The sequence below is a fragment of the Cavia porcellus genome, unplaced genomic scaffold (genome assembly GCF_034190915.1).
Source record: "Cavia porcellus strain 051 isolate PalLab524CR breed Dunkin Hartley unplaced genomic scaffold, mCavPor4.1 scaffold_16, whole genome shotgun sequence".
NCBI classification, from domain to species: domain Eukaryota; kingdom Metazoa; phylum Chordata; class Mammalia; order Rodentia; family Caviidae; genus Cavia; species Cavia porcellus.
The window spans coordinates 14,719,675-14,745,305 of NW_026947499.1; the positions used below are offsets into that span (position 1 = coordinate 14,719,675).

At 41.7% G+C, this 25,631-nt stretch overlaps 1 protein-coding gene across 3 annotated transcripts in view; it reads left to right on the plus strand.

Annotated features, from left to right (window-relative positions):
• Positions 1–25,631, plus strand: part of Rfc5 (replication factor C subunit 5) — a 47,975-nt gene that overhangs the window by 15,849 nt on the left and 6,495 nt on the right. The window contains exons 1-5 of one of the 3 annotated variants that reach the window (XM_023561006.2): positions 20,104–20,144; positions 21,862–21,926; positions 22,153–22,289; positions 23,375–23,454; positions 24,183–24,256. In XM_023561006.2, coding sequence (XP_023416774.1) covers positions 22,278–22,289; positions 23,375–23,454; positions 24,183–24,256 — 166 coding nt within the window. In that variant the 5' untranslated portion in view covers positions 20,104–20,144; positions 21,862–21,926; positions 22,153–22,277. Of the gene's footprint in view, positions 1–20,103; positions 20,302–21,861; positions 21,927–22,152; positions 22,290–23,374; positions 23,455–24,182; positions 24,257–25,631 lie in introns of those variants that run through there. The other 2 variants (XM_003478153.5, XM_063225739.1) reach the window with 2 other exon arrangements.

Below are 25,631 nucleotides of genomic sequence, written 5' to 3' on the forward strand. Positions count from 1 at the left end.
GTGGGAATTTTAAATGGTGCAGACACTGTGGAAAACAGTATGAAGTTTCCACACAAAGAAATTAAATCTAGATTTACCATATTGCTCAGCAATTCTACTTCTGGATATGTACACAGAAGAACTGAAAACAGAGACTCAAACAGATATTTGTACACCTATGTTCCCAGAAACATTATTCACAACAGCCAAAACTTGAAAATAACCCAAAGATTTGTAACAAATGAGTAGATAAACAAAATGATATATGGAGGAGAGGTAATATTATGTGTGTGCATGTGTATTATTTGTGAATGTCTCATCTCTGTGCACGTATTATCCTTCACTAAAAAAGCTAGAAATCCTACAATATGCTGCAACATGGGTGAACCTTGAGGACATTATGTTACATGAGATAAGCCAGCCACAAAACAAACATCACGTAATTCTTCTTATATGAGGTACATAAAATCGTCCAAATCATAGACACAGAAAGGAGAACGGTGGTTGCCAGGGCTGGTAGGATGGGGAGGGAAATTACTGTTTGTGAGGGCGAGAGCTTAGTTTGGGAAGATGAACAAGTTCTGGGGGAGAATGGTAGTGATGGTTACCACCAAACTCTGAATGTAAAGCCAGGCATGGTGGCACACACCTGTAATCCCAGCACTCAGGAGGCTGAAGCAGGCGGTTTACTGTAAGTTTGAGGCCAGTGTAGGCTACAGTGGAAGCTCAAGGCCAGCCTGAGCTGAGATAAGCAAGACCTTTTGTCAAAAAGACAAACAACAACAACAACAAAAACTCCACTATGAATGCACTGAATCCCACTGACCTGTCCACTTAAAAATGTCTTAGATGGTAACTTTGATGGCAAGTATATTTTACCATGATTTTTAAAAAGAACTCAGCGCTGAGCCAAAGAGCATCATTTTTTAACAGAACTTGGATGCTCTGAGAATATTTTTCTTCTTACTCCAGGTTCAACACAGTGTGTGACAGGAGGACAGAACGGGGTGGAAATCTGGTCTCAAGATAAACAGAATGTTACTGAATTTGTCTCCTTTCACTCTGTTTCTCCTATTTTTTTCTCTTGTTCATCTTTATTCCCATAGAAATACTTTAAAAAAGAAAGAAGAAAATACTAATGAAAAACTGCCACCGTGTATTAAATAATCAATAATAAAGCCAGTCGACACTGATATAAGTATGTTCTTCATGAAGTTGATAGCTTACAAAGATTCAACAAAACTGTGCATATTCCTTTAGTTGTTATTTTGTTACATTCCTATGAGATTGACAGAACAATCTGAGTATCATGACCACCATTTTACAAGCTAGAAAAGACAAAGCTCAGAGAATTTAGGTGACTTTCACAAAGTCACACAGGATATGGCAGAGTTTAGACTAAAATGCGAGCCGCTGGACTCCCAAGCCCATGAAATTGATTCCTATGCTGAGAGTCCATTGCCAAAAATTAGACCTCGGGAGAGGATTCCAACTCTTCATAAATGTGCATCAAAGAAAATTATGATTATTTTTTAATTTTTAGAACATAATTTATTCATTATGATAGCCAACTATAGAATATATTGCTACCTTCAAACTATTAAGTGATATATTCAGAATATGGTCAAAAAGCACGTCATTGAAAAGACCGCCCCACCCTCCCTTCCTCTCCTACCTTTTATCTACAAACCTTATGCCTTTCCCCTTAGCACTTATCCTTGGACTCTAAGAAACCCATATTACAGTTTCTTAATGTATTAATTCATAAATGTCGATTGGCTTATTTCTCCCACACTAAGACCACTCCTGACTTCACCTTCCTCGCATCTCCCAAACGTCATTACCTAGAAAGCCGGGAGTGGATCGGTACCAAACGTTTATATGATGACCATCATCTACTCTCAGAGCAAAAGGGTTCACCATGAATCTGCCTCCTTTACTGCAGAGCCTTCGCCTTTCCTGAAGTTAATAGTTACCTCGCCTGTTTATCTGTCTGGTTTCCTATGTACTGTTACTTCTTGTTTGTTGTTGTTGTTTGGTTTGCTTGTTTGTTTGTTTGTTTTTACTGGAAGCAGAATCGTGCTAGGTGGCCCAAACTAGCCTCAGAATCGTGATGCTCCTGCCTCAGCCTCTGAAGTGCTGGGATTACAAGCATGAGCCATTCCATCCAGCTCTAAATATTGTTTCTAAGTAATTTTTCCAAACAATAGCACATCTGTTTCTGGCCTATCAATATTTTCTCCACATTAAAAGAACCAATTTCATGTTTTTCCTAAAAGAGACCTCTTACAGAGTTTATTTTCTTTCTCTAATCTGAACAAGTGGTCTTCTAGGACGTGTTATATAACTGGTATTTTGAATCGTATTTTCATAAATACCCTGCAAACTCTCCTCGTCTTTTATCCATTTGGGATCTTCTCTTCCACTGAGTATTATCTTGCTCTTTCCTATTTTGGTCGTTTATTTTGTTGTAGCAGTCAAAAGACTGCTAGGTGGGAGGTAATTTTTTTAAGTCTCTGATACCTGAAATCATTGAATCTTGCTTTTTAGGATAGTTTGGCTGGGTATCGATTTCCCAGCTGAAAAGTTGGTGCCCATTGTCTTAAGTCTGGCACAACTGTATCTCACATATATCTCTTCTATTCCTTTAGAATGGTCTAGTGGGTTTCAGGAAGAAGCAAAGATAAATGTATGATATTTTGTTTGCAATGCTTAACTGAAAATCTCTCCACCGAGAGTTCATCTCCCAAAATGTGTTGAAAGCTCTTATCTACTTGTTGTCTGTCCCCCAGTCTTTTTTTTTTCCTTATGAATTAACACTTCTTCATCCTGTTATTGTTTCTTAGTCACACTTCAGGAGGGAATAAAAATAAATTTATCTCTCAGTGTACTAGGGTTTTTCTGTTTTATTTTGTTTTGTTTACTGTTTTTTGTTGGTATCGGGGATTGAACCTCCCAACCCCACACTTGCCAGGCAGGTGCTTGCACCGCTGAGCTAAATCCCCAGCCCTCAATGTACTGTTTTTAATTGGTGACCTCGCAATGGTATATTAACCAAAATGCAAATGTTTTTATTCTAATTTTGTTACAAGAGTATTCTACAACTTTTGCAAAGATTTTTGAAAGCAGAGATACTTAGAACTTTGCAAACTAGAACAAGGCAGCTGTCCATTGCTGTTAACTCTTCCTCTGTATATGCATCAGCTCAATATCACTCATGTAGAAATTGTATCTTCAATAATCTCTCCTTTAATTAATAATAATGTGAATAATAATCTTAATAATCTCAATAATCTCTTCTTTACTCTCCTAGTATTATTCAAGGCCAAGAAGGTAGAATGAAACCAGCCTTCCCCCAGACACATTTTTTGGACAGAAACCCTGTGTGCACATCACATTTCAAATAATAGAATATCCATGAGTATAAACAATGCAAACCTGCCCAAGGGTGAATCTATGTCCTGTGTTTTGTTTTTTGTTTTGTTTTGTTTTGTTTTTGAGACAGGGTCTTGCTATGGAGTTCAGGTTGGTTTGAACTCACTGTGTAACCCAAACTGGCCTTGCACTCATGGCAATCCTACCGCCCCAGCTTCCTGAGTGCTGGCATTACGGGCATGTGCCACCATGCCCTGCTCCTTGACATCTTCTGAGGCCATCATTTTACCTTTCTACTTTCCTATACTTAATTCTTAGCTCAATATGGCTAATTCCTGAGGAAGGTAAAAAGCATCCTGCATACATAAAATTACCAAGTGCCGTTAGACCTGTCTTTCTTATTTTCAGACAAAGCTTCAAGAAAGGGGCTGTGATCCCTAACTCTAAGTCAGTTTCTTGCCTTTATTCTATTTCATTTTTTTTTTTTTTGTCTTTTTCATTTTTTTCGTTTTTATTGGTACCAGGGATCGAACTCACTACTGCCTGCTTGCAAGGCAGGTGCTTATGCCGCTGAGCTAAATCCCCAGCCCCTATTCTATTTCATTTTTAAGAAAGAGACAGAAGAATACTGGAATATACTGATAAAAGTTACTGATATTCTCTATGCAGGATAAAGCATTTTAAAGTTTTTTTTTTTAACTCTGATAGTTACATATTTGTCTTCAATCTCTGAAGGCATCCTTCTTTCCTTTTAGATGGATTTTTGTTACTGATTGGTCTTGCAAGGGGTAGAAAGGAATCTTTGGAAAGGAAGAGGAAGCAGAATTGGGCAGAAGGAAAAAATCCAGCTATGATGCAAGCCCAGCAAAGCCTTAACCAACAGACAGGAAGTCTTACAGCAACCTTTGACCTATGAGGTTGCCTGAGTTGGCCAAGTAGAGGCTCATACGCCCCTATTGCATCCAGCCCTCCACTACCTTACCTCTGCTTTCCTGGATCACTAAGTGTGAGCAGCCCCAGGAGAGAAGTGACCATGAATGAGGGGGCTCTCTCTACATTTGCCATCAACCTTGAAGGAGTTGGCAGTAAAGCTTGTCTCCTGGTTATATTCTTAGCAGCTGAACAGCCTGTCCTTCTTGAATGGGCTCTGGATGGCGACACTCCATGTCTATCAGCACATGAGTCTCTAGAGTCTCTGATGGCTGCTATAGCAAATTGTAGAGACTTAACACACACATTTGCCCACAATGCTGATCAGGAAGTCAGAAACCCAAAGGCATCTCACTGGGTTAAGATGAAGGTGTTGGCAGGGCTGAGTTCCTTCTAGAGATTCCCAGGGAGACTCCATTTCTTTGCCTTCTCCACCTTGTATGTGTGCTTTTGTGGTTAGAGCTGCCCCTTGGCATGTGGCCCCAGCCAGCAAGCATATCACTGCAAGCTTTGCTGTGTCTTGTCACTGTCTTTTACTTATAAGGACCCTCGTAATCACTTGGCCCCACCGTCTTATCATCTACAACAGCCTCTGCCTCTCAAGAGCCTTAATGACACCTGCAAAGTTCCTTGTGCCATGTAAGGTGACATACTCACCAGGCACAGGGACTGGGGTGTAGCTCAGCCGCACAGCACTTGCTTAGCACGCATGAGGCCCTGGGTTCCACCACCCACTACACAATGAAATGAACAAAAAGTCTATAGACATCTTTGGGAATCTGTTACTCTTCCCATCAAAGTTAGGAGATATTCTAGCATCTAGTAACAGATCCATTGGATTTCTTCTTTGCTTTTCTCTATAATCCTACTTCTGAGTATTGAGCACTTACTCTGTCCCAAACGCTATGTTAAAAGCTTAACATGGATCCCATCCCACTTGTTTCTCTCAACAAGTCTCCGCAGCAGGTACTAGGTGTACAAGCCTTATTTTGCAGATGAGAAATTCAAAGCCAGAAGTTCAGCTACTTGCCCTTGTTCAGAGAGGTACCAATAGGCAGAGTCTCGGGCTGGGGATTTAGCTCAGCAGTGTAAACGCCTGCCTGGCAAGTGCGAGATCATGAGTTCGATCCCCGGTACAAAAATAAAGACAGGTTTCTTATTCAAACCTCTGTCAGGCTGACTGCACAGCTGGCCATTTCTCTCCACTCCTCCTTTCCCTGTTACTAAGGTGAGGTCTTTATATGTCGTTAAGCCATCGTTCACCCCAGGTGCCAGTGCAGGATGACACTCAGCAAAGGCTCAGTAAATACTGAGTGAGCTGAACCCCAACAAAGTAGCCTCCTGCCAGCTTCCACACAACCCTCAGGCACTCCCAAGTTCCCAGATTCCCTTTCTCCCAGCCAATAAACTTTTATTGGGCGTTTGGTGTTAGGCGCTAGGGAAACTCAAAGATGAATAAAATGTGTTGTTTACTTGCTCACTCTCCAGCGAGGGGTCATCAGTAGGACCTGGGAGTTACTCTTAATTTTTGTTGTTTTTCATCCCTTCGGACAATAGGCAATGAATTTGAAACACAAAGTACATGGTTGTTATTGCTCCCTCACTATCCTTACAAGGAAACTAAAGAACAAGCAGACCCAGAACTCGCCCATATCTTTTTCATAGGAATGCATATATTTTAAAGCTATGTACAAATGCATGCAGGAGCATGGAGGAGTAGTTTAGGCCTTTTTTGTTTGTTTGTTTGTTTGTTTTTTCTTGACAATATTGTTCATTGAACCCAGGGCCTTCATATTGGTCAACATCCCTAGCCAGTATTTTATCTTTTATATTTTATTTTGAGATAGGGTCTCACGAAATTTCTCAGCCTTCGCTGAACTTACAGTCCTCCTGCCTCAGCCTCCCAGAGTCCTGGGATTACAGATGTATACCACCAAGCCCAGATTTGTTTCCAGTTTTTAAAAATGGAGGCACAGTCTACATATTATTCTTATGCCTGTTTTACCATTTAGGACTGCATGGTACATGTAATTCCAAGCTTACTTTCTTTTACTGATGCTCTGTGCAGTGGCACATACCTGTAATCCTTCCTATTCAGGAAGCAGAGGCAGGAGGATGTCAAGTTTCAGGCCAGATACCACATAGAGATGTAACCTTGTGTTCAATTCCCAGTACCACCAAAAAACAATTTTTTTTTCAAGTGGTTTCTAAAAAAACCCTCAGCAAAATAGAAATTTCCTTTTATAGCTTCAGTCTCAGTGACAGCAACCTTCACGAGTGACAGGTCTCTTACTAAACCCTCTGAGTGACTTTTCCAAACAACAGTGTGATGATTTCCCTGCCCTGCTCCTCACTGCCTGCAGAGCAAATCCTGGCAGCAGGATTTTCGGAGTCTGGGCCCTGAGCGACTCAGCCCTGCAATGTGACAGTCATCAGGCAGGCATAGCCCTGATGGCCTCTCCTCCTCGTGCCTTACTGGTCTCCTGCATCCAAATGGACCAGCCTGCGCTGAACAAAGGTTTCCATTCTCCAGATGGACAGCTAGCTGTCTCTCTGCCTCCATCACTCGGGTCAACTCTCCTCAGCCTTCAGATCTCCATGCAAACACTGCCACCCCTCCACCCCACTCCCCCTGCCGTGTGGCTCCGTAAGTGCCCTGTCTCCGGGTAAATGCACCTCTGCGCCTACTTGGCACATGGCACAGGTTTCTGCTGAATGACTCACTGGGAAATTTTACTATTTCCAGATAACGCACAACCACATAGGTGCAGTCTCATCTTGAATATCTGACTCTGCTGACAATAATATGAGACAAACTGATGGTCAAAACACAGTTGGCCTAGTTTCTTTTTCAAAAGTACCTCATCTGTTTTGTTATCCTCCCCTTATGCTTACTTATTAACTTAGCTATATCTTTGATCCTTGTAAACCAATTTATTTAAATGTCTTTCATAATCCATTATCTGAAATAGTTGGGATCAGATCTGTTTCGATTATACCTTCCTCAGGTGGATCTTATCCTTGTGAATTTTGCAATTGGTTTTTTTTTTTTTTTCTTAACTTCGGTGAGTTTTTGTTATTTTGAATGAGTAGATTTCTGTGGGAATCGTGTGTAGACTAAAAGTTTGTCTATTCAGAGCTAATTTCTTGCTTGGAAGGCTTCCATAGTATAAATTTGGACCCCAAACTTACGTGATTACAGTCTTATTTTTATCTTAAAATATTCCATTAACAAATATAGATCATATGCATGCAAGGTGTATAACTGGTAATTTTATGTACATATCAAGGTGTGATGAAAAACTACAGTGAAATTTAAAGTTTATCACAGGAAAAGACACACTGCCGTTAATCCACCTTAAAATACTTCTGTCCACTTTGGACACACTTATCCCATCATCCTTGCCAATTTCTGAGGCAGACTCTTTCATGAGTTTTCACACTTGCCTTGATGCCCTGAATGGATTCGAAACATTTATGCCGATTTTTGTCAAATAAAAACATCACAGTGTGTCTGCACCCATCTTATGTACTGGATCTGGTGTCATGTGGCTTCTGGCTCTTTCCCAAAGTCAAAATGACCATCAAAGGAAAGCATTTTGAGTGGACTCAATACATCAAGACAGCCACAACAGAGCCACCAGAGACGCCCACAAATGAGGAGTTGCAGAACTGCTTCAAAAAGTGACAAGAGCCAGGCACGTGGCACACACTAGTAATCCCAGCATTCAGGAGCCTAAGACAGCAGGATTTCTGTGGGTTCAAAGCCAGCCCAGGCTGCATAGTGAGCTCAAGACCAGCCTGAACTCCATGGCAAGACCCTGTCTCAAAGACGAAGACAAAAACAAACAACAAAATCAAACAAAGGGTGAGAATCATAGGATAAGAGTGATCAAAATGAGAGGGAAGGCAATGTGTCCTTTACAGCAATAAAAGATTTTAATATAAACACTCATTTATTTTTTATCACACCCCATATAGTATGACTATCAAAACCCAATCAACACATCCATCGCCACCCAAACTCTGTATTAGAGCCCTAGAACTTGTTCATCTTATAACTGAAACTATAGTCTCACCGTGACAAATTCCGAGCAGGCCATTTTTCCCCACCTAGGACCTTGAATGAGACAGATAAGCTACCTCTTCCCCTCCCTGCTTCACTGGACAAATTGTCCTGGCTCTGCCCGCGCTCCCCAAGGATGAAGCTCTTGGAGGGCCCTGTTTGTACGGAGGTCACAGCTCCAGCCTGGGGACCTTTAAAACTAAAACTCCTCCTCCTGGCAGGCCTAGCTAAGCCTTACCCTCTGTGTGTCACATCCTCTTTTTCTAACTGTTTGGGATTATCTTTGTTCTCCACCATTTAAAAGGATGTTTCTTATATTTAATCCAGTCTTCTGGAAGACTATTAGTGGGAAAGTTTTTAGACCATGTAGTCTGAACAATTGCCCAACACAGAAACTCAATATACTAATTTTTAAATCTGTCCTTTCTTCTGTGTGTAATGGACTTTTTTAAATAAAAAATCACTTTTGTTCTTTGTTGTACATTTATCACTTTTCTCCTGTTCTCTTGCATTTACAACAGTTATGTTATGAAACCGAATGCCTTATGCTTATAATTTCTCATGTATAAACTATTCTTTTTGTCCCTTATTATTGGTTCTAATGGTTCTATTTTACTCTTTTAAAATATTATCTAATTTTCTAGAGGGGATATCAAATATATCTCACACTTGATTTCCATGTCATCTGAAAATTTAGACAATTTCCTTCTTTCAAAAAAATCTACTCCCCACCTCCATGTATCCCAATTTTGCAGACTGAAAGAAAAATCTTGAGATCAATACACCTGCTAGCAATATTTCCACACGTTCCATGGTCAAATGTTGATATTCTTAGTAACACCAAGTATTCTAAATTTCTGAAAATTCAGTACTAGTACTGCAAATCATATTTATAAATGAAATATAATTGTAAGTTCCTTAAAATTTCCTTTTAGGCCTGGACACATTTTTTCTGGTCTTAGATCTAGGAATGTTTGTGGATAGGTAAGTCTACTCATACAGAAGTATATCAAATGTACTTTGTACAGATTATATTTGTAGTCTAGAGCCAGGATAGTGCCTGTAATCCCAGTGGCTTGGGAGGCTGAGACAGGAGGATCATTCAAGCTCAGGATTTCAAGGCCAGCTGGGCAACACACCAAGTTCCTCTCTCTCTCCCACACACACGCACACACGCGCGCACACACACTGCAATCTGAAAGTGCCATAGTAGTGTCTAGTTTTCAATATTGTTCATCTTGACTCAGAGCAAACTTGAAATTTCTCATTTACATGCTACTAAGTAAAAAATAACACTGTGATAGCTTTTGTCATTGGTATCACCATGATTATACTTAAATCAACTGACAAATGACTCTCAGAAACTCCTGTATCTGAAATATTTTATAAGCACAGCTACAAAGAGTTTCTAAAAATTCTTCCTTATGTTGTCATCTTCAGTTTAATACTCCAGCTGCCTTTTCTTCTCAACCTCCAAAAAGTTTGTAAATTCCCAATTTTAAGGATTTAGAAAATTGTCACTCTATTGCTGCATGCCAGACCACACTTAATGTTAACGGTTTAAAACAACAGTCGTTTTATTTTCTTCTGAACACATTGGTCTGGAGTCCCAAAGGGATGAGCCAGTTCTGGGCTCCACAAGAGGCCACTCCTGGGGCGCTGGCCCATCCAAAATGGCCTCACTCTCGTGGCTTTGCGCTATTGGTCAAAGGTAAAGGCCCGCCCAGCTCTTGAGGGGAGGAGCTTCTGTGTGTACTTTCATACCCGGATGGGAAGAGGTCTCAGCGGCCATCTTTGCTCCCCTTGGCACCCTTAATGTCTGTAAAGTTGCAGCTAATAAAAAGGGTATTTATTGGGCTGGGATTTAGCTCAGTGGCATAAGCGCCTGCCTGGCAAGCGTGAGGTCGTGAGTTGAATCCCTGGTACCAAAAAAAAAACTTTAAAAAAAAATTTTTTTTGTAATCTTTTTTTTTTTTTTTTTTTTTTTTTTTGGTCTTTTTCCTTTCTATCGGTACCAGGCAAGTGCTTATGCCACTGAGCTAAATCCCCAGCCCCACCAAAAAATTTTTTTAAAAAGGATATTTATTAACTACAGTATAGTAATAGCGTGGTTGATAGTGCTCTAGAGGTATCAAGGGACTTTCTCCATGTAAGTGTGTTTAAAGTGGGCTTTGACCTGGCAAGCACAAGGTTGTGAGCTTGATCCCTGATATAAAATCAAAAACTAAAAACAAGTAAAGCGGTCTTGAGTGGCAGTTACTCTTCAGCACCTACAAGTTCAGGTGGAAAGGTAATCTCACCTAATTAGCATTAAAATTTAAATTCCCCGAGTCTTTAGGATCTGGTGGATTACCTTCCATTCATTACCTCTCTCTGTATCTTCTTCCTAGTGGCCGCTTTAGAGTGACGTGAACGAATTACTTTGTTTTCTTGTTTCTGATAATGCCATATTGCAGACTTGGAATAACTTTCAAATCTTAATTGTTTTTAGAGAAATAGCGTGGTTTTGATTTTGCAAATTTTATCACACCAAGTTCTCCACATTTGAGTACACCAAGATCTTACAGTGAAACCCTTCCTGGTGTTAAACAGATGGGTAATTTTGAAATATGTATGTATGGAATTAAGTTCCATGACTATCCGAATACGCCAACCACTCCCATGGCATTTGAAATTACGCAATGGAAAATGTTTTCAGTGATGCCCTTTTATGTGTTAATTTTGTGAAATTTATTCTCAATTAGAATTTCAAATCACCTGAGCAACCGAAGAAAATTAAAAGTCGTATCAAAACCAGGAACTTATTTGAATTTAGCATTAAAATAACATTTTTAATTAATTGGCACAAATTGAAGATAGCCCATATTTAATAAGCCAGTTTGGGTTGACATTTGCCAAACTCTTGACATATTGAATATGTTGTTTTTGTCTAATTACCCTTAATTTGAGAAAAAAAAATTTAAAGCAGAGGGTAGAAAGTCATTTACTCCCGTGTAACTCAGAAAACTTTAGTTACCCCTTTAAAAATAAATTTGCTTTTCTTAAGATCTGTATTTTAAATAAATTTCAGAACTTTTTAAAAGCACGATTGTCCCATTTTCATAGTAATGAACATGCCAAATAGTTTCATTTTTCTGTAAATCTTATCTCCACAGTTTGGAACAGTATTTCATTCTAAGGTGCTTCCCTTTTTAAAAAAGTTTTTAAAACTTTCTTAAATTGAAAGGATTTTTAAAACTAGAGTTTGATTGTCTATATTTAAAACACATAAAATATCCTCAAGTTTAAAAATCCTCTGTACTGACTTAGGACAACCTTGGCTCCTCAATTTTCTGTACTTAGTCTCTTGCTTTACTTTTCAGAACTGCATGTATTTAAAAATACACATTTTTTTCTCACATTGCTGTTGAACTTGGGCCAAATGCTTTGAAAGAGTGACTTTAGGGGGAACCAGAGGAATGGGATGAGTATCTATAAATAGCAGTTTTTTGTGTAGCATCTACTGTATAATAAAGTGTTGTGTAACTCTGTCCTACAACATAAACAATGATAGTAATTTGCATTTTCTTCTTACTATGCATCCTCAAATGTAAGCCACAGGCCCTTGCTAATACTGAGATCTATTCCTCACTTCCTTACCTCTCCTAGAATCCCTGGTACCATGTTAGAGGGAGAGCAAGCTGTCACCTGAGTTTTGGCAACAGAACTGAGGACAGGTGCCCACCTAGCTGTTCTTACTGCTGTTTTGAGTTTCACAAAGTCTAAAGCAGTGTGGGCTGAGGTGAGACCAGTGTCAGCCAGAGCCAGCCTTGTTAACACCTTTCTGTCTTTATCACGATGATCCCCAGAGATGCTAGCTCAGGGCAGTGATATTTGACTTAAGGGAGAACAGGAAAGATTCCACAAAAAAAAATGTTTTTCAATTTTTACCAACCTGGAGCTTCCGTTACTAGTGTGGCAGGATAATGTGACAGAAACTGAAGAGGCTTGCTTTCTGCTGCAGACTTATCATGAAGGATAAACGGAGACTTTTGTCCCCCAAGCAATTTAAACCTCAGAATCTGAGGTATTGGGTTTACCCAGCCCAGGAGCCCTTGAGGAGTTGGAACATCAGGAGTTGTAGTTAAATTCTTAAAATACCATGTCCTTAGAGGGGAAAAGGAGGCAGTGCTAGGTGAGAGAGGCATGGCCCAGTTCCTTGAAGAATTCCACCATAGAGATTGATGCAGAAAATGTGATGGAGCTGCATTGCTGGCATCTAGGGCTTAACCGCTGAAATAGACACATGAATTGCTGGAGTCCTCATTTACATACAGATTCTGGACCAAAGACTACATTTCTAACAAGTCTGTAGGGGATGTGGATAATGCTGGCTCCTGGACCTCACTTTGAGCAGCTAGAGTATAGCTCACATCCTGTCTCTATTAAGTTCTCTCTGTGGGGGAATGGTATATACAAGAACTTCAAGGGAAGGACACAGAGAAATCTAAGCTCCAAATTACTGTGGCGCTGGGAGCAATGACAAAAGCTCTGGGTGGCTAAATTTAAAGAGAAAAAGGACACTATTAGCAGCAGAGCTGCTGTTGTCCAAAGGGATCATTCCAGCATATGTATCTGTTTGTCAGCTTTGCATTACTATAACCAAATGCCTTGCTTGGGTAATCAAATTAAAAAGAGGGATGGTTATAACTGGGTTCACAGTTTTGGAAGTTTCAGTCTCTAGAGGGTTGGCCCCACTCTTTTGGGGCATGTGACAAGGCAGTACCTCATGGTGAGAGCATGTGACAGAAGAAGCTACTCATCTTATGCATGCCAGGAATCAAAGAGAGTCAGGAAGGGCCTGGATTCCCATCATCCCCTTCGAGGACACGCCCCAGGACCTAAGACTCCCCACAGGGCCCGCCCCTTACAGGTTCCCATAGCACCAAGCTACAGAGCAAGCTTTAACAATAGGTCTTGGGGATGTTCCATGTTCGAACTATAGCAATGTACAAAGAGAATCTTCCCCAATATGACTTAAAGCACTGGGGAGCACAGTTCCTTCCGGCCTAATTCTTCACAACTTTGTAAGTTTCTTGAACAACTTGGTTCAAGGGAACAACAGTACCTTGAGCCACCCATCTATTTAATTTTAAAAAATCAAGGAAATGTGAATTTTCTTCAGCCCATGTGTCACAGAATGAATTCATATGAGTTAGCCCCTTCAGTCTCAAATTTAGATCTGAGAACCAATAAGTACAAGTTCATTATTCAGTCAACAAATGTGTAGGAGACAATTGATGATGTAGTTGAGTTCTGATGTGAGGGATTCTTGGACTTCTAACAAGAGAAAGATGAAGGGGTGGCACCCAAGAACCTGAGGATGGGGACTGGGGATTTAGCTCAGTGGCATAACAGGCGCTTGATCGTGAGTTCGATCCCCTGTACTGATAAAAAAAAAAAAAACCTGAGGATTTAAAGTCCCAATCAATGTGCAGTTTTGCCATTATCACCAAAAAACAATGGGCTTTGCCCCTTATAAATACTCTTCAAATTGCCCTATGAGATTTGCCCCCCCCCCCAAATCTGCTCCTCATTTAAATGTTATTTACCATTATGAGCATTTTCTGGACGGTGACCCCATTTAATTTTCTGCCAGCATCTACCAAAGACAACCCCACATCCCAGTCTCTCACAAGAGTAAGTCTTAAAAAATAATCCAAAGCAGTAAGTATGTCTGAAGCCAAGTTCGTTCTAAAGTTAAGAGTAATAAAATGCAGGGCCCCTTTCTCTCCTTCCAACTGAAAGACAAATGGCTTCTGTTGGTGATTTTGTACATAATTTCTGATCCTGACATCTCTGGACCTGAAGTCTTGTTGAAGCATTTCCCAATCTGACTGTAAGCATGTAAGAAAAGTGGGTGGCTGTAGGTGTGGACGTCACAGTTTGCACGGAGGTACCAATTTGACCTGCCTTAATCTAGCAGACGGTGTACAATCCAGACAGTAGGTGAAGGTGACAGGGATTGCTACAGCTTCATCTGGCCATCTGCCCTCAACAAATCTGAAGCCACAAAGTGATCCTTTGAGTGTTTTACTCAGTCAAGAGTTTGTTTCCCTGCTTGTTTTTAAATGCTGTAGTTGCCAACACTTAACATCCAATGATTTTATGTAAAACTTCAGATCCTGATTTCTCTTGGAAAAACAAAAGATCTGGCAACATCTGGCTACCGTCCCTCATGAGTACTGGTGGTTAGGTTTCCAGCACCAGAACCTTCTCCTATTTGGGGATGTCCCAGGTCACAAGTTTCAGTGGAAGACTGAGGTCATCTCTGTCTGTCTTAGTTACATTTTTGTTGCCGAGATACAATCCCAACAACCAAAATTAGGGGAGGAAATGTTTATTTTGGCTCACAGTTTGTGGAGGTTTCAGTACGTAGTCAGCTGGCTCGAACGTAGGGTGGTGTGGTCCAGGGGCATCACAGAGGAGAAACAGTTCATGGCAAATCAGGGCAGGCAAAATACCACAAGCAGCAGCAAAAGCAGCAGCCTGCCTTCTATCTGTTATATTCCATCCATGCACACCCAGGGTGGGGCACCCTTAATTTCAGCATGTGCCCTTAATCCCAACATTACATCCTTAAGGCCACCATGACATACAGTAGGTCCAGCCACCTCCACCAAGTCCCACCTATGACTGCATAAGCCTTTGTGGGAAGATCTATATACACACCATAGCAGTTTCCATTTGAGTTATACACAATCATCCTTGGTATCCACCAAGGATTGGTTACAGAACCCCTGGAGATACCAATACCTGAAGGTGCATGTCCCTTATATAACAGGGAGTAGTCCTGGCATAAAACCTACACACATCCTCCCGTATACTTTAAGTCATCAGTGTAAATACTATATAAATAGTTGTTCCACTGTTTTGTGCAGGGAATAAAAGTGAGGGAAAAGTCTATACATATCCAGTACAGAAAGAAGTAACTTTAAAAACACATTTTCCATTGAGGGTTGATTGGATCTGGATGTGGAACTTTCCCCCCCAAAAATACAAGAGCTAGCTACTAAGTACTCACTAGCATGGGACCCAGGCTTGACCACTAGGCACGTCTCCCAAGCGTATAAATGGGATGCTAACTTTGGGAAGGTCCCAGCACAGGAGCCAGAATTAGAATTATTTGTGACAGTGGAATTGGAGAAAGTAACATCCAGTTTCTAGAGGCTGCAAAGTCGGAAGTATCCAATGGCCTGTAGAAGCAGCAAGTTGTTTTTGTGCCTCCCGACTTGATTTGGTAGAATAATTTTGATCTTGATTTAAGTTGCATGGCTTGTCCCATTTTCCACACAGAGTCCTCTAGCCTTTCTAGAGACTGGGCAAGCTATCCCGTATCTTATTTCTAAATTTCTTTTCTACTAATATCTGAAAATTTTGTCACATTGAGGCAGGGCAGAGTTTCCACTCAACTCCCTTCCATGAATAGGCTACTTATGTGACTTTATGACTCACATAAACCAATAGAAGGGGGGTTTTAGAAGATAAGCTGAAGATTGGCTAGTGCAAGGACCAGCAAAGTAAATGGGGAAAAGATTTCCAGAAGCTTCCCCCCTTGTTTTCTCTTAATATCAATTTCTGGTACTGGCTTTTCCAGAGGAGTGATTCAACTTCAGGTGAATGTTAGACTCACCTGAGATGCTTCTTAAAATGCCAGTGTGGAAGCCAGACGTGGTGGCATGTGCCTGTCCACAATCCCAGCATCCAACGGGCTAAGAGTTCAAGTCCAATTTAGACGATGTAGCATGATCTTGTATCAAAATTTTTAAAAAATTAATATGGGGTTCCCACTCCTGGAGACCAGATTCATTGGTTAAGCTGACTTTCCAGTCATGGAATTTTAAAAATTCTCCAGGAGCTAAAAATCATTGATCCAGTCTTCACCCCTGCCCATTTTATTCTTGGCAATAGTGAGGTCCAAAGATGTTAAGTTAGTTGCCCAGTGGAACAGTCTTTAATTAAAAACAAAAACAAAGATAATTAGAGCTATGCCCACAAATGACGTGGAATAGACTAGCTTTGTTTTCCTAGAATATGTGTGTGAATACTTTTAAATAAAGTTGATGTGTAGGAAGAGAATTGTTTAGGACTAAACTCCTGAACTAAGCCCCCAACAAGCCAGACCAGCCAGAAAGCATTCACTCATGTTAGGTGAGGCATAATCAAGCTGAACTTTAAAATAAACTGGTTTTCCAAAACAAATAAGAAAAAAAATGAGGATAACCAATTCAAAAAGGCCCAGTCAACCTAAATGGGCATCCTAAGAAAATCTTTTGCTTTGTATTAGTCCATGCTCTATTGCTAAGATATACCTAGATAATGTATAAAGAAAATTTTATTTGGCTCAGTTTCAGAGGCTAAAAGCCCCTGGGGAGGGACTAATGACCATGACATCATGGCAAGACAGGAAGCCAGAGACATTCAGGAGGCAGGCTTGCTCTTTTATAACGATCTTTCAAGAACAACTAACTGCCTGGGTGAGAGTGGTATCAACCCTTTTTGAGGAAAGTACTTCTGATGCCCCGGTGACCTTGAACCAAGTAAGACCCACCACTTAACGGGTCCCCAGTGTGCCATGCTCTCCAAGGACCAAACCATCACCCAGGAACCTTGGAGGTCACATTCTAATGGTATCCAAAACCATAGCACCCACTAAGGAAAGTCATTTGGAAATGACTAATCTGCTTTTTGTTCCTTGGTTGTGTCTTTTCTAAGAATGAAACCCACCCTCCTTGCTCAATTTGTTGACATTTTGTTGTGTGACAGATCCCATTATTTTTCTTAGTGCGATCCCAGGAAACTCAAAGATTGAGAAGCAGTATGGGGTGGGGAACAGGGCTCAACCTGAAATGGACAGGATCCCCCGGAGACCTGATTACACTATAGACAGAGGGCTCTACCCGAGGAGTTTCAGGTTCCACGGATTTGGGATGGAAGAATAATTAGCATTTCTAACAAGTTCCCAGAGGATGTCCCTGCTGTTACTGCTGTAGTGGCTCAGAGCTTGGACTGTAGAATCAGAAGTCTTGGTAAAATCTTTTCCTGTCCCCTATAAATAAAGTGAGAAATTGAGTTCATTATTTGACAAATCTACAAGGTGGGGCAGATAGTGGTCCAGCCTGATGCAGCAGTTGAGTGAGCACAGCTGCTCCCTGGAGATGGGCTGTGCCAATAAACTCATCACTCGTCAAAAATATTGCATAAGTAAGAAATGCATATCACACCCCATAAACCTGTTGTGAAGTCAAAAAATCATGAATTGAATGATAGTAAATTGGGGAGCACATGGATAATAAGTGTAAAGCTTTTAAAACAATGTGTAGCCAGGCATACTGGCACATACCTCCAATCCCAGCACTCTATGAAGCTGAGGCAGAGGGACTGAAAATCCAAGCCAAGTCCAGGCAACTAGTGATTTAGTAAGACCTTGTCTCAAAATTAGAAAGTTAAAAAGAGGGTGAGAATGCAGCTCAGTGCAAAGATCCTGGAAAAAACGTGTCTGGAGTGTAATAATGGCCTCATGGATTTTAGTCAGCAGTTATCATTCATGCCTTCTCCAAACAGTTATTAATTGAGTGCTTCCTTTGAATCAGGTGCTGTTCCAGGCACCAGGAGTATATGGTGAGTAAGCCAAAGTCTCTCCTCTTGGCGAACTGGGGAGGTATAGGATTGATGGCTTTGTCAATACAGACTATAACGTTTCACACAAAGATTCTGCACTCAAAGCAAACTTATTCCAGAACCACTGAGAGCAAGTGTATGAAAACAGACCAAGGAGCCGTGACACTGAAGAAAGAGCACATAGATCTAAGACTGCAGAGAGTGCAATTCCTTGGGGGATTTACTGATGGAGGCATGCATCTGGGTGCCAGCGAGACAAGTTGGAGTCCCACAGTTTGGGTCAGAAAGAATGATATTTATTTCATCTTGGCTGGAATGAACCTGGTTTGTCTTAAGATAACATTTGAGTTAGGTATTTGCCTGGAGCCAGGGTCCCATTGTAAAGCACCACCTATTACTTTAACAGCTGTATCTATTTATGGTTCACCAGGAAACTATGAAAAAAAAAAAGCTAGTTACTCAGAGGAAATCATGGCAGTTATTATTCAAGATGGCTACGGTCACGTCAAGCTGTATCCATAGGGAACTGAACAGCAGGTACACAGGGAATTTTACAAGATTTTGTTCCAGTCTTGATTGACTCTTCTAGCTCCAGGAGTTAATTCTACCACATCCCTAGTGCAAAGGGTCCTTAGCAAATCAGGGGCTTACCATGGTGGTTGTGTAAAGCTCAGGTTATGGGATAGCCCTGCTGGCCAACCTGCTGGGATTTGAGATGAAAATATATGAAGCAAAAATAATGATGTGTGGAGAGTATAACAGAAAGAAAAGGGAGACAGTAAGTGGTAATTGGCCAGATATCTTATATATGTTATTGTGTTTAATCCTCAAATTCTTTTGTTTTGTTTTGTTTTGTTTTGTTTTGTTTTGTTTTGTTTTGTTTTAGGTACTGGGGATTGAACTCATGACCACTTACTTGCCTGACCGGCAAGGCAGGCACTGTGCTGCAGAGCTAAATCCCCAGCCCTCACAGTCATTTTTGAGGAGATATAATTGCGTGAGGAAAGAAGCAACCTGGCTAAGGCTAAGTAGGGGGAGTGGTGTGCTTATGATCTCAACAATGGCAGTCAAGTTAGCCTTGAGAGGAAGCAGAGAACAAGGTCACTGTCCTATCACAAGTTCCATTTAATCCCCTTTTTTGGGTCCCCAGGCAGGTGCGAGGGTGCAGCCATAACTACCATCACATATTTGTCCTGTTTCCCACCCTGCTCCTGAAGCAGTGACAGTGATGTAATTGGATGCAACAGACACAGCCACCTAGGAATCATACCCCAGGGGCAGCCTCACCCCCCTCCTGGTACTTTTGTCTTGTTACCATGTTAAAACACACACACACACACACACACACACACACACACTTGCTTTATTATGTTAATTTTTTAACTTTGTAACAGATCTCACTAAATTGTCCAAACTGGCTTGAATTTACAGCCCTCTAGCTTTAGCTTCCTGAGTACCTGGGAATACAAGTACGCGACACTACACCAGGCCCTACCTAAAATTTTGATCTCAGTTTCCCTCAGTATTTCAGACCGTGGAGACTCTTGACTTCTATGTTTATTAATTATCCCTTTCCAATTCACACTTACACATCCAACTGGGGGTTTATTTTATTTGTTTTCAATTGGAGAAAGACAGTGACTCTTTAGATTTTGTTGGTTGCAGATCATGGATTTGGGGAATAGGTAGGTAGTGGTCTCCTTTGGGATTTTCAACTTCCAAGTATTCACTTCCCCTCTTTGGGACTGAAAGGTATTGCAGGCCTTTTATCGTATGAGCATCTCTATTCAAGAAGGGCACCATATGTTGTTTTTGTTTTTTAAAGCTCTGGTAGCTTTCTGTTCCTTGGCATGTATCCGAACCTTGGTGATAGCTGGAATTAGTCGTGGCCTTGAGACCTTCATTTGTAACGATGCCTGGCGCTTGCAGCCGTGGTCTCATCTCTCTGGCTCTGTCTCTCTGGAAACTGAGAGAGCTCAGAGCAGCCTGGAGGGGCGGAGCCGGAGAGAGGATGGCGGCCGGCGCCTCCGGTAACCCAGCAACCGGTGCTGAGCAACTGCGAAGGAGCAGAACTCAGGGAGGAAGTCGGAAATAGAAGGCCAAGTCTCGCGAGAGTTGCGTTTGCGCGCGGATTGTAAGTACGACGTTTCTAGGTCTGATCGCTATTTGTGGTTGGTTTTACCGGTGTTTGACCGCCAAGGCCCTGGTCACTTTAGTCTTTCCACCATGGAGATCTCAGAGCTCAAGCAGCAGCAACAGCCTGCGGCGGCCAAAATCAGGAACTTGCCCTGGTAGGAGGCTCGGCTGTCGCGGTGGGAAGGGGGTCGAGGGGAGGTGGGGCGAGTGGCTGGACGCTAGCGGACCTCGACCCCCCTCCCCAGGGTGAGCCACGGAGCTTTGCCTTGACGTGTCCCCCCGCCGATTTCTCAGATGCCTGCGTGCTACTTAGAATATGCCGGTACTCATCGGTTCCTTCCATCCATTTTCCAAAAATGGGAAATGGCTTTCGCACCTGGTAACAGCCCAAGAACTGGATCCTATGTCTCCAAGCCAGAACGCGCTCTGCCAAAATTTTCGATGTGACTATTTGTCGAATTCTAAATAAAGTAAAACCATAGTAACAATCAGGGTTTTTTTTTTTTTTAACCGAATGGCTTGCTATTAGATTAGCAAGCACCCTGCTAGATATTTAGACTTTTACAAAAGATCTAAGAGGTAATTATTATTGTTGTCCAAAATTGCATCTTAGGTTAAATGACTTGCTAAGATCAAGGGTTAGAAAAAGTCTTGGATTTCAATCCAAGTGGTCTCAATTCAGAACCTGCACTCAATCATCGCAGTGCAACTGCTATTTCCTAGTGATGCAAGACTTCAGTGGGATTTGGCTTGATTTAAGAAAACTACAAGTTGTTTGTCCAATAACAAATTTGTTTTTGTTATGGTTAAAAAACCATAACATTTCCAGTTGTAACCATTTCAAAGTGTATAATAAGTGAGTACACTCAGAAGGTTGTGCAGCCATCCCAGTATCCAGTTCCAATAATTTTCAATTTTAATGGAAACCCCACCATACTCATTGGCAGCCACTTCATCTACCTTCCTGTCTGCTCCTGGACCACTTTCTTTCTGACTCTATGGATTTGCCTATTTTGCATATTTCATATAATCATGCGGTATGAGGCCTTCTGTATCTGGTTTCTTTTTTGTTTGTTTTTTTCTTTTTCTTTTTTATCGGTACCAGGGATTGAACTCAGGACCGCACACTTGCAAGGCAGGCGCTTATGCCTCTGAGCTAAATCCCCAGCCCCCTGTGTCTGGATTCTTACATTTAGCATTTTTCAAGGTTCCTCCACGTCACAGCATGGATCAGTACTTCACTCCTTTAATGGCCAAATCATACTGCATTGCATGTATAGCCCACACTTCATCCACTTGTGTTGATCCATACTTGGACGTGAGTTTAGTGTCGGTTTCACTTTGGAGTTGTAGGTGTTGATGGAGGTTCACATGACTTGACATTTGGGACCTGATGCCAGGCTGCAAGGGAGTAGACGGGAGTTGTCCTGTGTGATATAGTATGTTTAGCAACATCCCTAGCACCAATATGCAACTCAAGATGCCAGTTGCATATTTTTGCCTAGTTACAACAACTAAAATGTTTCCAGAAATCACTACATGTTCTGTGGAGGATAAGTGGCTCCTCGTCTATATTAAAAGGCCTATATTAAAACATAAAAGATTTCTTTTCTTCTTTTAATTAGGATGTGAAAGGATTTTTTTTTTTTTTTTGCATGTAAAGAAAAAAATCTTACAGTTACCTGTGTTGTAATACATTATAATTTGTATTTCAGGGTTGAAAAATATCGGCCACAGACACTGAATGATCTCATTTCTCATCAGGACATTCTGAGTACCAGTAAGCATCCATGTGTGAACTGCTGTTATCTACTTGAAAGATCTTTATACACTTCTTGGTGATATTGTCTCTGTTAAGCTTTGTAGAATATGGCTTTAAGATTTCTCATTCCTGCATCTGCCTCTGGTTGGGACGTTGCATTGGGTTAAAGCACTACATTGAATGAGGCAGTTCCCAAAGACTGATGGTGCCTCTCTTTCTCTCTCTGTCTCTTCCTGATCATCAGTTCAGAAATTTATCAGTGAAGACCGACTACCACACCTGCTCCTATATGGCCCTCCAGGGACAGGAAAGACATCTACCATTCTTGCCTGTGCTAAACAGCTATACAAAGATAAAGAATTTGGCTCCATGGTCTTGGAGGTAAATAGAATGCATAGAATTATCCTCTGTCTACAAGTAAATAAGAATTCCAGTCTCTTAATTTTTGTTCTGCCAGTTTTATTTAAGTTCCCCACTGGCAGCTGAGAAAGAAGCAGAGTTGAACTAAGATATTTTACTTCAAATAATGGTCAGTTTTGTCCATACTGGCATTTGTCAGCTAGAGGGCAGTTGAAGGGCAAGACATTTTTCTTTGCTGTTGCTGACTTTTATCCAAACCATACTTTATGGTCATTATGTTCTTGACCATCTGTTGTGTATCCCACTGCATCCTTTCTCCAGTGTTTACCACCGTGTCCTTAGCTGGATGCACTGATTAGAAGCTCCCTTGCCCTCAGGCTCCTGCTAGGGTTTGGCCAACAGGGATACTGAGGGGTCAGAGAAAGGAAGAGAATGATGCCCGGACCTGCTTTGGGGGTTAACGTGTTAACGTGGGGTAGCAGCCGCACCTGCAGGGCCCATCTCACAGGAGCGTTTCCTGTCTGTGTGGCCAGCCATGTCAGTCTGCTCCAAGTGCTTACACTAGCTCCCTCCCCACACCCAGGCAGGCTTGGGGTGATAACAGTTAATGTACAGGTTTTCTATATCCCAACTTGTTTGCTTTGAGACAGGGTCTCACTGTGCAGTTGAGGCTGACCTTGAACTTGCTATGTAGTCCAGGCTGGCCTTGAACTTAAGACAATCCTCCTGCCTCAGCCTCCCAAGTGCTAAGATCACACGCATGCACCACCACACTTGGCCCCAACCAACATCTTTTAAAACTATCGCTTCCTTTAAACGTCTTCAAGTTACTGTGTTCAAGTATGCCAATTTTATATTTTCATAACAGGTACACTTATATTACAAAAATCTATATTATCTATTGCAAGAAAAATACCTGCCCTTCAGATATGGGTCTAAGACCCTTCAATGATTTAGTGAGCTTTGAGTACAACTGTGATTTTTTTTTTAATGTCTTGTAGCTGTCATCAGACCTAGTTTGCTGAGTTGGATGGATAAGTAGACTAAAACTAAGAATTCACAGATAATGAACAATGTTGTTCTTTGTGGCTTCTCTGTTCATGTAGCTGAATGCTTCTGATGACCGAGGAATCGATATCGTTCGGGGACCAATCCTGAGCTTTGCCAGCACAAGGACGATATTTAAGTAAGAATTAATCATATGATTTCTCTCCCTAGAGAGTGATGGGGGGTGAGGGGAAGGATACAGTTTACTTCTTTTCATCTGCCCAGTGTCAGTTTCTAGAGGTAAAAATACAACTGTCAAAAGCAACCATGAAAAAGAGATACAGGTACAGGGATGGTGGGAAGAAATGTTATAATGTAAAATTTAAGCTAAAATATTATGTAAACCTACATTAACAGCACTTTCAGGAAGCATTAGCTTGACCCTTAATAAGGATTGATTCAATCTAAGACTGGATGAGCTGGTTTGAATTAAAAGTAAATTGAGATGAGGAAGGATAACTAGGATAATGGTTTAAAAAAGAAGGGGAAAAGGTGAAATGATTTGAGGATGAGTCAGGCAGATAGAAAAAAGCAGGTAACAGGGTTGGGGTGCAGGGTAGTGGTAGAGGCCACGCTTAGCATGTGTGAGGCCCTGGATTCCATGCCCAGCATCCAAACCGCCAACAACAGCGGTCCACAGTAACAGGCTAGCGTGCAGAGGGAAGACGAGACATCAGAATGTAATGAAGTCTCATTTCTTGCTAAGGGTGGGAGGCATTTGGAGCCTTTCCTGTCTGTGTGGCCAGCCATGTCAGCCTTGGACAGTTCAGGATAGGGCCTGATGGCATGAACACAAAGAGGGAGGTTTGGGTTAGATGTTGAAGTGAGATTTAGATAAATGTTAAGATTTGCTGCTTGATTTCCCAGGAAAGGGTTTAAACTAGTGATCTTGGATGAAGCTGATGCTATGACCCAAGACGCCCAGAATGCCCTGAGAAGAGGTAAGAGCTGCCAAGGACTGCACAGTGCACCTCAAAGAAAATTAGGAGCTGAGATGTTGGCATGGCATGTTTTCCATTTTTCTTCCTCCTCTGGTCCAGCGAAACCTTTCTCCACATAGTTAACAGCCCAGCCACAATGTCTGTATAGCCGTGGTTTCCCCTTCAGCAGCTTACAGACACAGCCCTCTTGAGACTTCTGTTTTTTCGTGTGTGGTACTAAGGCTTAAACCCAGAGGTACTTTACTACTCATCTATATCCCTGTCGTTTTTTCTTTATTCATTTTTTAAGACAGGATCTTGCTGAGTTGCCCAGGTAGGACTTGAACTTGGAATCTTCCTGACTCGGCTTCCCTAAGTACTAGGATCACAGGCATGTGCTACCACACCTGTTGGGACTTTCACATATCCCTGGTCACTGGCATTTTTTCTTCCTTTGCTGCTGGATTCAATTTCAAGTTGAGGATTTGCATCGTTCAGTGGAAGGGCATGGAAAGTCTTTCCTTTCCAAACTATTGGATAGGCCCTTCTGCCGTGGGTACCTTTAGATACAAAGAAGACAGGAGAAGAATCTCTGGGGTATAGGGCACCTGATGAGCTGATTTTATTTCCCTAATTGCCAAGTGAATGATTTGGCAGAGAAGGAAAGGTCCATTACAGTTATTTTTTTTTCTTTTTTCAAGACAGGGTCTCACTATGGAGTTGGGGTTAGCCTTGAACTCACTGTGTAGCCCAGCAGGCCTCAAGCTCATGGCAGTCCTGCCGAGGCCTCTCAAGCGCTGGGGATTACAGTTGTGCACTACCTCACCAGGCTGCCGTTGCAGTTAGAGGAGCCTTGTGCTCCCTCCTTAAGATTCTGAGGGAATCAGCTGTGAGAGAAAGATGCTCTTTGGGAGCCCAGGAGGGAAGGAGTGGACTGCAGCAAGTGTTGAGGAGGAGGAGGGGGAGGACAGTTATCTTGTCTTCTGGCCCTAGGAGCGTTGGCAGCCTTTCTTCAGCATCTTGTTCTGCAGAGTGACTGTCAGTTTGGGCAGATCCTCATGCGAGAACACTGGGTCCCTGCAGAATGACAGTGGCATCCTCAGCATCTCTCAGCTGAGATTGCTGCTCTTGAGAACTCAGGCCTCTAAAAGCCCCTGGAAAGTCTACACAGTGCTGTCCCCCTCCTGCCCAGAGAGCACAAAGCATCACCTACCTGCCAGATAGCATTTTATACCAAAAGGACAGGCTCTTGTGTACGGGGACTCAGATTCTAAGGGGTATGGTAGCAAGTGCCAGACTCATGGCACATCAAGGAAAAACAGCATTTTCTAAAACCCCACATGGGTGACACATTCATTAGTTTTGAAAGAAGAGTGGCTGGTCTCCTCCTGGATAC